General features: G+C 45.2%; 1 protein-coding gene across 1 annotated transcript in view; it reads left to right on the top strand.

The window, feature by feature from the left end:
• The window catches only part of SLC7A14 (solute carrier family 7, member 14), a 118,759-nt gene that overhangs the window by 82,609 nt on the left and 18,691 nt on the right, over positions 1 to 17,459 (top strand). The window contains exons 3-6 of the mRNA XM_012732846.1: positions 1,838 to 2,074; positions 3,931 to 4,148; positions 13,548 to 13,694; positions 16,393 to 16,601. Of these exons, the coding sequence (XP_012588300.1) occupies positions 1,838 to 2,074; positions 3,931 to 4,148; positions 13,548 to 13,694; positions 16,393 to 16,601 (811 nt within the window). The remainder of the gene's footprint in view (positions 1 to 1,837; positions 2,075 to 3,930; positions 4,149 to 13,547; positions 13,695 to 16,392; positions 16,602 to 17,459) is intronic.

Genomic DNA, 17,459 nt, shown 5'->3' with positions numbered 1-17,459 from the left:
GTTAAAATGCAGCACTATGAAGCTATCCACAGCCATTACAACGTGAATTTGATCCCTGGCCAGAGAGGTAACAATCCCCCACCAGGGAGATGACCCACACAGCAGAGCACACCTCTCCTGTCTCACCCACTGCTCCCCTCAGCAGTGTATTTCAGTCAGTCTGCCTGTTCTGCTCCCCACTCTGTCTCTAGTGAATCCTCTCACTCCCCTCACCTCTAGCTAATATGCATAAATAAATAAATCTTTTTAAAAAATGCTAAAATAGATCAACTGCACAGTCCTTGTCAGCTAGATTCCTCCAACCTATTAAAAAGGCCCTGCTCCCTTGATCACTTTAGTATGTTCCAGTTCTGCAGACTCATCTTCCTCATTCCCTAAAGAAACCAGCAAGTATTATTCCATCTATGCCTCTTGAGCTGCCTGACACCATCTTTTCCCCACTTTTCTCTTTCTAGCAAAACCCAGCTCACTGTCCAAGATGCAAACAAAAAGGTCCCTCTTTCCTCCCTGCTGCCCACAACTGAAGAATGGTACTCACCCCAGAGAACTCCAATAACACTTCATACTTTGTACTATTTTTTTAAGATTTATTTATTTATGCATGCAGAACTGGGGTACAGGCCAGAGGTGCAGGAGTGGTGAAATAATTCACCAGAGACAGAGTGGGGAGCAGAACAGGCAGATCAAAGAAGTACACTGCTGAGGGGAGTGGCCGGCGGGTCAGGAGAGGTCTGCAGGACCATGTGGGTCACTTCCCTGGGCGGGGATCAAACTCACACCAAACCAGCTGCAGCTAGCTTTTCAATGCTGTGTCCTAACCCATTGGGCCACCAGGGAGGGCCCATACTCTGTAGTATTAAAACTGGTCATGTGGGATAATTTCAACTCTTTTCTGATTGCAAAATAGATGCTTTGCAATCAGGAAATCTGCCTCACTTAACCTTAGTGTGTCTAGTATTCAATGGTGTCCATTGAGTAGGCACTTAAAAATATGTGTCATATCCTGGATTAAAAAGATGTGGTACATATACACAATGGAATATTACTCAGCAACCAAAAAAAATAAGCACATGCCTTTTGCAGCAACATGGATGGAGCTGGAAAAGATCGTGCTTAATGAAATAAGCCAGAAAGAAAAGGAAAAATACCAGATGGTTTCACTCATAGCAGGAGTATAAAGGACCAGGGGAGAAAACAATAATAATTATAATGAACAGCCATATACCAGAGACATTTTATGGGGATGGAGTGGGGAATGTGATCAAAAACGGCAGAGGGAGAGAGAGGAAGTGCCCTGGACTATGGTGATGGGGATTACAACTGAGATGGGAAAAGGCATATAATGATGTAAAACTAAACTAGTATGTTATTTTTAAAAGTATATGTGTTGGCCCTCCCTGGTGGCGCAGCGGGTTAAAGCACAGCACTGAGAATCTGAAGCCACTTCCGAATGAGTTCGATTCCCGCCTGCCGCCTGCCCCGGAGGAGACCACATGGCGAGCCAGACCTCTCCTGGCCCGCCCGCTGCTCCCCTCAGCAGTGTACTTCGTCGGTCTGCCTGTTCTGCTCCCCACTCTGTCTCTGGTGAAGCCTCTCACCACCCCTGAGCCTCTGGCCTGTACCCCAGTTCTGTATGAATAAATAAATAAATCTTAATAAAAAAAAATAAAAGTATATGTGTTATGTAAAGGAAGGATGTTAGGAAGTCAGAAGTTGCCTTATGTCCATAAAACTCTGTGTATTTCTTCTAAGTTTCTGGCAATTCCAATATTTTCTGCCCCAGATGGTTAACACATCTCCTGAAGTCCACCATCTGTGTGTTTGCCCATCCATGCAGGTGTCTGCTATGCAGAGTTTGGAGTTCGGGTCCCCAAGACCACGGGGTCAGCCTACACCTACAGCTATGTCACTGTTGGGGAATTTGTGGCATTTTTCATCGGCTGGAACCTGATCCTGGAGTACCTGATTGGCACTGCAGCGGGCGCCAGTGCTCTCAGCAGCATGTTTGACTCCCTGGCCAACCATACCATCAGCCGCTGGATGGTGAACAGCGTGGGGACCCTCAATGGCCTGGGTGAGACCTGTCACATCCTCTTACCCCAACCTGCAATTTTTCTAAGCCTACATAATATGTTCCCCTTTCAGAATGCAATTTGACAGACTGTATCAACAACTTTCATAATAGCTCTTTTTTTGGTAAATTAATCCTTCCACTGTGAACCTATCTATTAAGGGAATTCAGTCTAATTTCCATAAAAATTTTACACAAAAATGTGTTCATCACAGCCATATCTATAATAACAAAAAATGAAAAACAACTTTAATATTCTACAATGGAACAGATATATTATGCAAGACTATTAAAAGCCTAGCAATTAAAAGTATTATTATTTGTAATAACATGAAATATGCTTTTGATGTCATATCACCTGACAAAAGATAGAAACTGTATATGTGTCCTGTCAATAACTATATAAATATGACCAATGCAGGAAAAGGAATTGTAAGAAACTTCTCAAGTGATATCATCAGAAGATTTGTTTTAATTTTCATAAAAAACATGAATTTTTAAATAAGAAAATGTTTATAAAGAAGCAAAATAGATTCCAGTTTAGCAGAGATCAAAGAGGACTACTATAACTGAATGCTAAGTAATCAGATGCTCACATGACAAATATTTTAAGACGTAAGACTCCATCACTTGCTGCCCACTTCCCATCCTGGTATCTGATTATCCGTCTGCATTTGTAGAAAGTCAGACAATAGTTGAGGGGACCTTGGGACCTAGCTCCAGAATCTCAGAGGCTGATTCTGTGGCCATGTACAAATCATTTGACTTTGTATTCTCCACCCCACAAAAACTGGCAAAGATACTAAGCACCCAGATGTCCTGCTAAGATAAAATGTATGGAGACTGGGCCCTCCCTGGTGACACAACTGGTTGAAGTGCAGCATTATGAAGCACCCTCACCACTGCAGCATGAGTTTATCCCCGGCCAGGGAGCTGACCCACATGATGCAGCAGACCTCTCATGTCTCACCTGCTGCTCCCCTCAGCAGTGTATTTTGTTAATCTGTCTGTTCTGCTCCCCACTCTGTCTCTGGTGAATCCTCTCACCCCCTGCCTACACCCTTGTACTTGTATGCATAAATAAATAAAATAAATCTTTTTTAAAATTATGGAGACTACATCTGCTCCATGTCCTGAGTGCATGGAATTTTAGTTCGCCAGTCTTTCAAAATCAGTTGGTCTAACTGTTCAACTTGACAGCTGAAATCCAAGGCCAGTCGGGTGGTTAGGAGAAAATGCCCAAGTAAAATTCAGGAGACTGGCTTCAAAGCAGTGCCTTTTCCACTCTATAGAGGGCAGGAGTCCCCTGGCCAACAGACAAGACCAACCAGGCTGGGCATGCTCCCCACTCATTTCCTCCGTAACCACACAGACATAAATGGAAAGAATCCCATTCTTATAATAACTTTTGAAGAAGCACATTTTTATGTTTTCTAATAATAAAAAGATTACTGGAATTAAAAGGGAAATGTGTGGATTACAAAATGAGCAGTAAAAATAAAGTTAATAAAGAAGTTTCTAAGTAACATGCGAGACTCTATGTACATTCCAATGTCCCAAGACTGTCTTCACTTCGAATGTTCTGTGCCTCGAGTCTGTGAGCATTATTGCCCAATTTTGGGTTCAGGATAACAGGTCATCTTGTCAACCAAAGCCTGTCCCTCTGCCAGTAGAGACCTGTATCTGCAGGGTGGCCTCACTGTCAGCACCCACGTGCACACACAGTGCCTTCACCTTCCTCCTTGACCCACTGACCACTCTTCCATTCGTTGAGCATGGATGATGTGGAGGAGGCTACAAGTTGGTGTGACACTTCCCCTCATCTCTGGACAGTACTAATTCATGTTTCTCCCCTGTAGGGAAAGGTGAAGAGTCCTACCCTGACCTTCTGGCTCTGGTGATCGCTGTCATTGTCACCATCATCGTTGCTCTGGGGGTCAAGAATTCCGTGGGCCTCAACAACGTCCTCAATGTGCTGAATCTGGCAGTGTGGGTGTTCATCATGATCGCAGGCCTCTTCTTCATCAATGGGAAATACTGGGCGGAAGGCCAGTTCTTGCCCCATGGCTGGTCAGGGGTGAGTTCATTCCTAAAGCCTGGTGCCTCCATGTGACCAGCCCAAGGAATGCTTTTGAATCTCATATTCTTTATGGCACCCTCTTCATCACCTTTTATCTGAACTTAATTGGAAAAAAGTATTCTTTTCTTGTCTCACAAACATCTATTGAGATTGTATTTTAATGAATAACAATAATAGGTTCCATGTCTTGATCAATTGCAATATACCTAATATTGTGCTAAGTGCTTTGAATGGGATATACCATTCCATCTTCCCAATAACATTGCAAGGAAGATATTTATATTCTGGTCTTACAGATGAAGAAACTCACCTTTAGAGAGGCCCATTGACTTGTTACTTAGTACATGATGTAAGTGGCAGAGTCGGAACCCAAAGCCAGAACTACCTGGTTCTAAAGCCTGCACAGAAGCGTTCCATTCTATAGAATCTATTCATGCAGACTATTCAGAGAGACAGACTATACATAAACAGACGGAGCAAAGGAGGCCAGGGAGAGTGAACTTTCAGGGAAGGGATGCTCTATTTTACAGATTTATTAATTTATGCATACAAGAGCTGGGGTATAGGCGAGAGGTGCAGGGGGGTTCACCAGAGAGAGTGAGTCGCAGAACAGGTGGGTTGACCAAAATACACTGCTGAGGGAAATAGCAGGTGAGACAGGAGAGGTCTGTTGCACCATGTGGGTCACCTCCCTGGCCAGGGATCAAACTCATGCTGCAGCGGCTGCTGACAGCTTCATAGTGCTGTGCTTCAACCCGCTGTGCCACCAGGGAAGGGATGAGTGTCACCTAGATTTAGAACTAGGAAATGACAACTTATTTTGAATTTTTTAAGATAGATTAACATCTTTTTCTTATGGGGTTGCCATTCCCATAGTTCTCCCACTGCCATGTCACCCATCAACCATCACCATATGCCCTTATGTTCACCCCTCTCTTGTTTTGCCTCCTCTCCATCGCCCTTCTTTGCTGTCTGCCTCAGACACTGTGGTCAACTTACCAATTTTGCCAGTTTTGGTTTTTTCTTGACTTTTTGTTTGGTTTCTCTATATCCCACATATAAGTGAGACCAGCTGTTATTTATCTTTTTTCTTCTGACTTATTTCACTGAATATAATCCTTTCCAGCTCCATTCATATTGCTGCAAATGACATGAGTTTGTCTTTTTTGATTGCTGAGTAATATTAGGAAGGGGTAGTTCCTAAATAAAGCCCCAACAACTGACCTAAGACAGTGAGCCCTGCTGGCTTCTGAGGGTGTTTAAGCAGCTCTGGTGGGTTTGGGGCTATAAATCTCATTCCAGAGGCATGATTTATGGCAGAGAAGCCAACCTAGTACATTCTGGGGTTTGTCAAGAGTGTGGGAAGGACTAAAAGGCCATCTTCAGTTCTCACCCCCATGATCTGGGTTACACCAAAGAAAAATGGGCTGGTCAAAGTGTCAAATTTTTCACACTGACAGGCAGTATTAAGTGGCACCTGGGTTCTTTCCCCAGAGTAGATAACATTCCTGCATTATGGATTTATTAGTAAAATTCACCCATCCAACCACTTTTTAAATAGTAGAACATAAATCAGAGCCTTTGCGATAGAAGGGATCTTAGCGGGCAGTTGTCCTATCCTGTCATGTGAACTTGAGCCTGAGGGAGAAAGACCTGCTAAGGTTGGTGGCAGAAGAAAGACCGTGGTTCCACCAGTGCTGCTTTGGAAGCTTTTGTTTCGACTAGTTTTTCTCCAAGATGACCAGAAACCAGAATTCCCTCTTGGAGAACACTCAAAATAACTTCTGTTTATTCTGAAGCATGCCACTCTGTTCAGTGCAGAGAAACAGCAGGGGAGTGCTACAAACCAGGATTTCTAGTCTTCTGCTTATCTGTAAGAATTCCCAAGATCTACAGAGTTCATCCCTCTTCTGTGAATCAATCCTAAAACTGGCTAAAACCAGACGAAGAGACAAAGAAACACTGTTGACCCCTTACTGAATCCTCAAGTCTATTTTATGATACAAATCATGTCTTTCCTATCAAATAAAAGCAACAACAAATTACAAAAGTGACAAAGAAAGATTGTTTTTCTGGAACTCAGCCGCATCTTCATCATAGCACAATGAGGGTGTTCTTACCATTTCCTTGACAATCTAAGAAATCACCGGGTTGTGACTAACTTTAAGACTTTGGCCAACAACTAACTTCTGTGCTAACTTCTTCAGGTTTTCTCATTGGCAAGTGGGAAGAAAAAGAATTGTATCAAATGTCTGCAAAAAATAAAGAATAAAATTGTGGGTGTTTTTGTACAGTTAGCAGCAGTGATAATTACAGGAGGAAAGAGCGAGAATGTGTCCCCTGCCTCTTAGATGCACTGTGCTCTGTGAATATCATTTCCTTCTTCTAACAAACTTTAATAAAGCAGGTGCTGTCATCCTTAACTGACAGATGGAGACTCCACAGCTCAGAGAGGCTGAGTTAATCACGGAAGTCACTTAGGTAGTCTGCCTGGGCTCCAGTTCCTGCCCATGTCTTGATAACTCCAGGTTCTTTCCACTATGTCAAGTAGCTGTGTAGGATGCCTCCCTTCTGAGCCTTCTTTTTTCTTTTTTTTAAAGATTTATTCATTTATTCGTACAGAACTGGGATACAAGCCAGAGATGCGGAGGGTGAGAGGATTCACCAGAGACAGAGCAGGGAGCAGAACAGGCAGATCAATGAAGTACACTGCTGAGGGGAGCAGCCGGCGGGTCAGGAGAGGTCTGCCACACCATGTGGTCACCTCCGGGGCAGGCAGGGATCGAACTCACGCGGAAGTGGCTTTAGCTTCTTAGTGCTGTGCTTTAACCTGCTGCGCCACCAGGGAGGGCCCCTTCTGAGACTTCTTTAAAAAAAAAAAAAATAAAGCAATTAATATCACATGATGCATCTTCATTTCCTTATGCTCTCATAGTCATGGAATATTGAACTAGGAGGAGAACTAAGACATGGTCTCTTTTCTGGCCTCAGATGGGAATGCAGTTAGAACAGCCCAGGCTGAAGTTACCTTGTGGATTACATGTTAAGTGATTCAAAAATGTTTCTTAATTATTTGATTCATGCTGAATTTTCAAAATTCTCTCAATAGCTCACTTAAATGGCACACACTATTAGGCCCCATGTAAAGACTGAAAAGGGCTAATAGCTTTGCTACAAGCACACTTTGACCATCCATGCTGAAGACGATGAAGGAGTACTTCCTCTTGCTTTGTTCTGGGTCTTTGGTCATGTTGGGGATCTCTTCCTTCTGCTTAGTGGCTCACATCCTTTTTCAGTCAGCTGCACATCTCATCAGTCCAATGTTAGGGACTCCCCATTTTCACATAGACTTTTTTTTTTTAAGATTTATTTATTTATTCATATAGAACTGGGGTACAGGCCAGAGATGTGGAGGGTGAGAGGATTCACCAGAGACAGAGTAGGGAGCAGAACAGGCAGATCGACAAAGTACACTGCTGAGGGGAGCAGCGGGCGGGTCAGGAGATGTCTGCCACGCCATGTGGTCACCTCCGGGGCAGGCGGGAATCGAACTCATGAGGAAGTGGCTTTTAGATTCTCAGTGCTGTGCTTTAACCCGCTGCGCCACCGGGGAGGGCCTTCACATAGACTTTTTATAAGAAAAGAAGACTTAAGTTAGGTATAAAGAAGAAATGACAGATGACCTTTCTAACTTTTTAAAAAATTTTACTTATATTTGCATAGAAGAACTGGTATGCAAAATAGGCCTCTGGGTATAGGCTAGAGATGCAGGGGTAAGAGGATACACCAGAGACAGAGTGGGGAGCAGAACAGACAGATTGATTGAAGTACACTGCTAGACAGATTGACTGAAGTACACTGCTGAGAAGAGCAGCGGGTGAAACAGGAGAGGTCTGCTGTGCCATGTGGGTCAGCTCCCTGGCTGGGGATCCAACTCATACCATAGCAGTGATAGCACTGAGACTTAAGCCCTAAGCCACCAGGGAGGCCCCACTTCCCTAACATTTAATTTTGACAAACACTTTCATATATACTTTTCATTTAATCTTCACAGGAGCCCTGAAAAATTAGTGTAATTACTTTAGCATCAAAATAACTAAAATCGGGCCCTCCCTGGTGGCGCAGCGGGTTAAAGCACAGCACTGAGAGGCTTAAGCCACTTCCGCATGAGTTCGATCCCCGCCTGCCTGCCCCAGAGGAGATCCACATGGTGTGGCAGACCTCTCCTGACCCGCCCGCTGCTCCCCTCAGCAGTGTACTTCGTAGATCTGCCTGTTCTGCTCCCCACTCTGTCTCTGGTGAATCCTCTCACCCTCCGCATCTCTGGCCTGTACCCCAGTTCTGTATAAATGAATAAATAAATCTTTAAAAAAATAATAATAACTAAAATCTAGAAACATGAAGTTCTAGATCATAATAGAGTTCAAATTTAACCCCAGTTCTGCCAAACTAAAAGTTCATGATTACTCCACGACTCCCTAGGTTCGGAGGCAAAGCGCCAATTCTCTTTTATGCACCTTTGGCTGACCTACCGCAAACCAAACCTACTATCTTGAGTAGGCCTGTCGTTGACTACCAAAAAACTTGACTGAGATTTTGGATATTTTGCTGCAAATCCATTATCCCTGCAAAAAGTTCTGAAGTGTGCCCTAGTAACTGTGACTAAAAACATCATCTGAGCACAAAAAACAGTCCAGTGTAAAGATGTTGCTGACTCATCCTCTTTGATATCTGCTTGGCCTTGGGTTTCTGGGCAGTACATTTCCTCCCTAACAAACTGGCCCGGACCTGTTCTTTCTCAGCTTAAGTTCAGGTTACTTTTCCTGTTCAGCAAGGTTATGTGGAATATAGATTCTATTTTTTAAGGTCTGACACCCTCTCATGAGTGTGTTATCCACCAAATTAGTAAACATGCTCCCTGCTCTATTAGCCAACAATCTCAGCATAAATGAGTGGCCGCTCTACTTGGCAGTCCATGAACTTCTTAAATCCCTAGGGGAAAACCAGACCTCTACTCCCAACAAGAGGACTAATACAGAGCTCTGATTTACTTTATTCTTCAATCACTACTCTGGTGGGATTAGGAAACCATCATGGAAGAGATAGCTCATAAGGTACCATCACATGACCTGAAACATTCTCAAGTACTTTGAAAGGGTTAATAAGCTATGTGTCCTTGGCCAAGGGCCCCTCGTCAGCTTACTCTTTCCCTGCTCCAGTCACTTGCTTCCAAGGAAAACAGCTAAAGGAATGGTTTACTCACTTGCAGGTTTTGGGTCAAACGTTTCTTTGGTTTTGAAGAACTTAAGAACAACAAACATTTTTCCCTATATCAAGTAACTGTTAGCCCACAGTTGAACCCTTGCTTCCATCTGCAATGCCTCAGTCCACAAACATTGTTGGATGTGTATTCCCTGTATGTTATTTGTTTTTGATGCTATCTTATGGTTTTTCTTTAACCAAATAAGACACTCTACCAGCACAAATAGCCCCCAGGAAAATGGTCCATCACAAGCATGTGTGGGGAATGCTGACAGCCTCCAAAGGAGATGCTGTTTTTCATATTCTCCACATTGGAATCCACTTATTGGAACCTATCAGAACATTCCACGGTCACTTTGGACAGGCTGCTGTTAGAGCAAGCAGGAGCATGCAAGTGGTGGAACATGCCATTTAAGTTAGTTTTGTCTTCTTACCTTGGGAGTGAATTGTACAAAGGTGCCTGGTTTTCTCCTAGACATCTGACCTAGGTGGACTACAGAGGGCTGTCTAGTGCCTCTCAGATATCAACAGGGAATGGCCTTCCTCGTGGTCCAAAGGGTAAAGTCTCAGCACTATGAAGCTCTCCAAGACTTTGATCTCCAGCCCTGCAGGTGACCCACATGGTGCAGCAGACCTCTCCTGGCTCCCCAGTTGCTTTCAGCAGTGTATTTCAGTAGATCTTCCTGTCTTCTCCCCACTCTGTCTCTGGTGAACCCTCTTACCCTCACACCTCTGGCCTACACCCCAGTTCTTATACCAAAAAAACAAATTAAAAAAAAACTCTTTTTTAAAAATGAACAGGGCACAGCAGTGCAGCTTTAGGGTCTCCACACACTGAGTAGCAGGCCAGAAATGACATTGCTTCTGACAAATAATTAGTCAGCAGTTCTGACACACGCTGCTTCCGCAGGAAGTCTGATAGAGGGACAGACCATTCTAGATTTCCTGGCTGAGAAGCTACACCAGGTAAGCCTTGAGAACAAATTTTGCTTATGTTATAAAAATTTTTAAAGTCAGCAGTTTTTCACTTCTGTAAAATATTAAGGGAAATTATCAATAAACCCAGAAACATATATTTGCACATTCACTTCACCCATCAATTTCATTCCTAGATACTCACCCCTAAATAGGACACATGTCATCTCTTGTGTGGAAAGTGTCCTAGTTATAAATTCCAGAGACCATGTCTGAGATGGAGAGAGTGAAGTGGGAAGCAGTGCTAGTGGTTGCTTGAGGAGAGACATACAATTTCATTTCTCAACACCTTTGTATTTTGTCAGTCAGGGAGCATTTGAATGCAAGGTAAAAAACCCATTCAAACTAACTCCAGTGAAAACGCAACCTTATTTTATAACTGTATTATCTTCTCTTTGATAATCTATTTAGTAAACCTCTCACTTTTCTAAAAAAGATTTATTTATTTATGCATACAGAACTGGAAGACAGAGGTGTGGGTAGGGGTGAGAGGATTCACCAGAGACAGAGTAGGGAGCAGAACAGGCAGATGTACTGAGATACACTGCAAAGGGGAGCAGTGGGCAGGTCAAGGGAGGTCTGCCACACCATGTGGGTCAGCTCCCTAGCTACAGATGGAACTTGTGCTGCAGTGGCTGTGGAGGCTTCATAGAGCTGTGCTTAAACCCATCATGCTACCAGGGAGGGCCCAAACCTCTGGTTTTTTAGATCTGTTGGATCTTGATAATTACCTCATATTTCCTCATTTGCCTCCACTCCCCAGGTCCACTCTCCACAATGCATGTGCTTTTTTATGTTCCAGAAGATGCCTTGCTGTTGACCTCCCACTGGGTTTAGCCAGTGGAGATGTTACAAGAGACTTGAAGGGGAGAAGAGAGCAAGGGAGTAAAGATATTTCTTCCTCACATCTTCCTGGTCTTGGTGCCCATAGTCTCTTTTCTGAAATTGTTTCATTTAAACTATCCAGGTTAAGTTCTATCTCCTGCCTAATGCAGTTAGACCTCCAAATGCCTACTTTCATTTCCTCAACCATAAACACCTATGGTATCTCTGGACTTCCCATCCAGAACTGGCCACACCAAGTAAGCATGACCCCATTACCCTGGTCACCCTAACTGCAATGAGGCATCACCCAACTGATTGTCATACTACTTCACTGTATGATTGACTATGTGTGTGGGCATTTGTGTGCACATGTGTGTGTGTGTAAGAAAGTGCCAAAAAAGGAGAAAACAGAAACTGTCCCCTGCACCATTGTCTTACAGTGAGTTTGCCCTTGATTGGGGAAGTTTTATTAGCCAGAACTCTAGCATCCACTCTTGAAGGGCAGAAGCCTTTTTTAAACAAGTGACAACTAGTGTTTCCAAACCTGTGATTCTTCACATATGATGAGTGAAATTAGGAGTTATCTCTTCTCCCAGAATGTGGGCTTCTGGTGACAACTGTTGTTTGAGAACTTCTTGCTACTTGGTTATTAGAATAGACCAGAAATTTGTACTTATTTTTCTTTTTTTTGTACCATGGGCTCCTTTTCAGTCTGAAGAAGATGCTGGACCTCTTTTATGAGAACCGTATGATAAGTGAATAACTTAACTACATTAAAATTCAAAAGAAATCAATTACATTGATATATTTAAGATGTTTACATTATGCTATGACAACAATGTATTTAGGAATGCTTTAAATATTAATATATTTGCCTAATAAAGATCATAATTTGAAAGGAACGATGAGCACAAATTTCAAGAGTTCTGCAATGACTGTGGCATGACTGGAAAAACCCTGACCACTATTGGTAGCAAAGTCACAGTTACTGTTGATTTGTCACCCACATTCACAGCTGAACTCAATGTTAACATTCAAACAGAGGTTAATAAAAGATGTAATTTTTTTCTCGTCAGAAATTTGCAGACTTCCCTGAATTTTATGGGAGCCTAAGACAAGAACTCCATGTTGGGGACTTAAATATTAGAACCCTAATGAAAAATACTATAGAGGAGAACTAATTGCTTTACAGGTGAACAAAGTTTGTGATCTTCAATTTTATGATGCACCTTACAGTTTTCAATACTTAATATTTTGTCTTTTACTTATTGAGGGCTTGGTCGACACTCAGCCTCCCTCCTGGGCCACAGGGAGAACGTGCATGTTGTCAAGACTCTTACCCCGTGCACACAGTTCCAGAAATATCTCTCATCTTCCCCTGAAGGGACACTCCCCAGCATTCAAACGGGCACAGTTTTCACTTTCAGCTGGTCATGAAAATGCTACCCAGTTAAACTTCAGTCCATTGTTAGGAAGAAAGTAACATACTTCTCAATGCATGATAGCATGATGTTTACTGATGTCTTGATTTCCCTTGGATTTCACCAGTCCTATGCCCCCTGGGAGCTCTGCAAGGGCTATCGAACAGATACCCAGATATCACTGGCTCCCACCACCCAGCTCATGTTCCTCCACCTCAAATCTTTGCTGTTTTATAGCCCAATTAGGTCCCTTGAGCCCCCCCCCAAAGAAGCAGAAAAATCAAAGTAACTCTACCCTGACATCCCATGGGAGAGAACAGTGTATCTGAAGACATGAATGTCTTTCACATCATTTCAGATTTGGAAGCTACCAAGAGAGATTCTACCAGGGACACTAACAGAATATTAATGGCAAATCTAATTTTTGCAGAAGCATCTGAGTCCCCACACTAAAATCCAACAGTCTCTACCTGTGTCTCTGTGACAGTCACAAGAACCTGCTCACTTTTCTAAGCATTTGCAGGGATAGTCATAAATATGACTAGAGTCATATAGCCATAAAACCCCTTGTTGGAGTTGAGAACCATTGAATGAAAGCAAAGCACAGAGAGGTTAATGAGTACCCAAGACCAAGGGAGAGCCAACCTAATTGGTTTATCATCCCAATTTCTTCCCAAAATGATTTGGATATGCTGAAGAGCAATACACTTGGGTACAGTTCTGCTCTCCATTTACACAAGACACTTGCCAGCATCACCAGACAATAAAAACTCCAGTTCTCAGCACTATTTCTACCCTGTCCCCCCACAACCCCAAGATGCCCCAAAGTGAAGTCTGCTGGGCACTGGGTGGATGTGAGCGCCACACATAAGCCCTGACATCCTGAGGCTGACAGATGCCATCTTCCCCACAGGTGCTGCAAGGAGCAGCCACATGTTTCTATGCCTTCATTGGCTTTGACATCATTGCCACCACCGGAGAGGAAGCCAAGAACCCCAACACTTCCATCCCTTATGCTATCACCGCCTCCCTGGTCATCTGCCTGACAGCATATGTCTCTGTAAGTACTCACTGCTGGTGGGAACCCCAGCCCCGCCTTTTCAGATTTGACCTTTGAAATGTGCCTCTCTGACTGGGCTTCCTTCTGTCAGGAAGTGGTCCTTCCCTTGGACTGTCTTGGTGAGGGTGTGCATGTGTCTGTGCCCCTTGTCCCCACTCACTGACGAAAGAAGAAAATCAGGACTCCAGGCTGGAGTGCGCACCGCAGGCCCAATCTTTAACTATGGCCCCTGGGTGTCCTTCCCTGTCCTGCCACACACAGCGCCTGGTGTCTGCTGCTGCCCAAGGGTGTTGCCCAGGGAGTGGGCTGCCATCCAACAGCTCAGATCACAGGCTGGCAGTAACGGGTGGGTGTGTGGGCAGAGGCACTGTGGACTCTGTGCCTGCTCAATGCTCTTCTGTTTTCTGGGAGCTTCCCGGCAAAGAGGCGAGGCTCCCCCAGCGCGGGGAGAGAATACCTCGTTCTCTAGAAACATGCTTTCCCTTCAACCTCTGGGGGAGGGGAGAGATGGAATTTCTGTTCTTGCTCCCTTTCTTTGCCCTGGTCGAGCACATCCTTTTGGGTTTCCCTGCCAAGGGGCATTCTCAGAATGGAGCCTTCAGCCCTGTCTCCTTGGGGTAACCTCTCCCTACCATGCACACTTCTGATGTGTCATTTCTCAGCTCCCACCCCAGAATTTCTACCACAGAAATTCTGCACCCGCCTCAGCCCCTGGCAATGGGGAGAAATGGCTGGCACTCCAAAAGAGAGCCACAAGTCCTGGGCCCACAATTAAGAAGAACTCAACAAGTAGAAGTGTGGAACCTCCTTCAAAAGAGTCTTTAGCCTAAGACTTCTTCCTAAGTAAGCCACATATACTGATTATTAAGGCAAACTACAAAACAGGATTGTTCTGGAAGCCAATGTAACACACAAGCGTGGCCTTGGATGTGGTTTATAGAACTTCAGTTGCCACCTGAACGCACTTGGAGTGCCAGCTGGTTCTCCTCATTGCCAGGGCCTGAGGCAGGAGCTGGATGTGGCTGAACTACTTCTGTAATAGAAATTCTGTGGTGGGAGCTGAGAGATGACACATCAGCAGTGTGCATTACCTGGAGGAGACAGGGCTGACGGCTCCATCAGATCATTGGCAGGGGGTCAATTGTCACCTCCCCTGGGCACACACATGCAGGTCTCTCCATCTTCCCCCTGCCCTGATGGTGTCTGCAGACTGAGCATCGGGGCTGGGTGGTGGTGTGGGGGGCAGCAGGACACTCAGCATTTCCCCTCCCCTTTTTCCTCCTCTCACCCCTCCTCCCTTGCAGCACACACAATGAAGTTTGATAATCACAGCTCCTTCCTTACAGTAGCCCTTTATAGACCACAGAGTACTTCTGTCAATATTTTGCCCATGCTTATCTAGCAGAGACAGGAGAGAGACATGGCTATAAGAACCAAGCCCTCTCTCCTCCACCCACCCTATTACACCCTGCCCTAAATCGTTTCCAGTAATGATATTGCTGGGAAATACCCATAGGCCTTCAGCCTATGGTGTTGCTGAAGGCAACACCAGTCAGTAGCTGCCACCCCACCACCATGAGAAGAGCCCCTTGGCTGGGCTTTGGGGGACACTCTGCTCTCCTCCCAACAGCCCAGAGATGCTGGCCCTCTCCTTTTCAGTCTCAACACCCTCCTTGATGCTTGCCTCTGCAGGATGCATGGAGGGGCAGCCCCAGGTATGGCCTAAGACAGGCCATGCCATTGCTGAGAACCGATTCTGAAGGAAGAGGTGTTAACGGCAGATCAACATGTATGGAGGGAGGTGGGCTCTGGGACCTCCAAGTGATTCCCAGTTAAGCAAACTTAAGCGGGTCTTACAGCCCTACAGTAGGACTCATTCCACACTGATGCTATAATTTGTTGGCCCGCCTAAGTGCTGGGCCTGAGCTCCTCTGATCTTCGGGGCAATCGGAAGTAAAACCAGACCTGGCAGGAGACTGAAAGTAAAAGTAATGAGAGCAGCCCTCGCTGGTGATGCAACAGTTTAAATCACAGCACTAAGAAGCTAAAGCCATTTCCACATGCGTTTGATGCCCCCCTGCCCTGGAGGTGACCCACATGGCACGGCAAACCTCTCCTGACCCGCCTGCTGCTCCCCTCAGCCGTGTACTTCGATGATCTGCCTGGTCTGCTCCCCACTGTGTCTCTGGTGAATCCTCTCGTTGCCCTTGCAACTCTGGCCTGTACCCCAGTTCTGTATGCACAAATAAATAAATCTTTAAAAAACAAAAAAGTATTAAGTATTAAGAGTCTGCCCATGTGAACAGGAGGCTCATGTCAACTTCCAGGCACTGGCCAGGGCCTTTGTCTGCTGCTCCTCCCACCAGGTAACTGCCCACCACTGGACTGGCAGGGTAGCTCTGCTCTCGCAGGCTCAGTCCTGCTGACGAATTCCCCCATGTGAAAGGCCACACAGAGACCCAGAGGTGATCTGGCTCAAAGCACTAAGTTCACATGTAGGGAAAAAATACCAAGACCAAGAGCCCTACTGGTATGAATGCCTGGACTAAAAAAAAAAAATCCCATGCCAGGAAGTGGCAGATCCAAACTGCCACACCAGCCCGTGATGCCAGTCCAGGATGCTTTTCCGTCCCCTGGGATGTCCATTCCCACTGGCTGTCCCCTCTACCACCAGTCATGTTTTCTCTTTTTTTGACAGGTGAGCATGATCTTAACTCTGATGGTCCCCTATTATGCCATTGACACGGAATCCCCGCTCATGGAGATGTTTGTGGCTCATGGGTTCTATGCTGCAAAATTTGTCGTGGCCATTGGGTCAGTGGCGGGACTGACAGTCAGCTTGCTGGGCTCACTCTTCCCGATGCCGAGGGTCATTTATGCCATGGCTGGTGATGGGCTTCTTTTCAGGTAAGGGCTCTGCTCAGTGGAATTGGTGCTGCTTTGCTTAACCCAACCAGGAGGAATGTCACCTGCTGACAACCTGACTGTAATTTTGATCTGAGCCTGTTACATAGACTGTTATGTATCTGACAGTTGGTGTGGACAGCTTTGAGGCCTGAAACAGTCCCTGAGTTTGACTGTAGTTGTTCCCATAGCTGCCCCCATCTCCTGTCTGACTTTGCATGCTCCTTTGTAAAGACAGTGGGTGCCAAATGGCTGCCTTGGCGGCCTTCAGAAGAGAGAGCCCTGCCCAGGGCCATGTTAGCTCTGGCCTCACATTGAGGTCTGGCAGCTCCCCCTCTCTCATCTCACAGCTCCTCTAAAGTTGCAATAATTCAAAGCTATGATCAAAAAGAGGATCAGACCCTCTGAAGAGAACCCACTAGTACAACAGCTGTTTATGGGATGTTTGTTTTTCTGAGGTGCTTCCCAGTATTCCACTGAGGCATCGTTACAACTCTACTTGGCAGATAAGTACACGAAATGTCAGAAATGGTAGCAAAAACTTGGCCCTAAGCCCCCAGCAAAATGGGAAGCCAGGGTTTGAAGTAGGATTATAAGACTCGAGTCAGAGTTATTAACCACACCCCCCTAGTGTCACTTCTGGTCCCCATGAGAGGATGCTCCATCTTTTGAGTCCCAGGGCGCACCCTGTGAAGTGGGCAAAGATGGCCATGTCCAAGCGCACAAGGAGAAGAGTACCACAGAGGCTCGGTTGCTCTGAGGAGCGCAGATCAGAGACTCTCCTCCATGACTCATCTTCTACTCCAGTTCCTCTGCATACCCTGAAGGCATGACCAGGCCAGAGCTGCTGTGCTTGGAAAG

The sequence above is a fragment of the Condylura cristata genome, unplaced genomic scaffold, assembly GCF_000260355.1.
Source record: "Condylura cristata isolate star-nosed mole 26May11 unplaced genomic scaffold, ConCri1.0 scaffold00003, whole genome shotgun sequence".
Classification (NCBI taxonomy): Eukaryota; Metazoa; Chordata; class Mammalia; order Eulipotyphla; family Talpidae; genus Condylura; species Condylura cristata.
The sequence above is the reverse complement of the archived record's forward strand: the minus strand, read 5'-3'. Positions and strand labels throughout refer to the sequence as shown.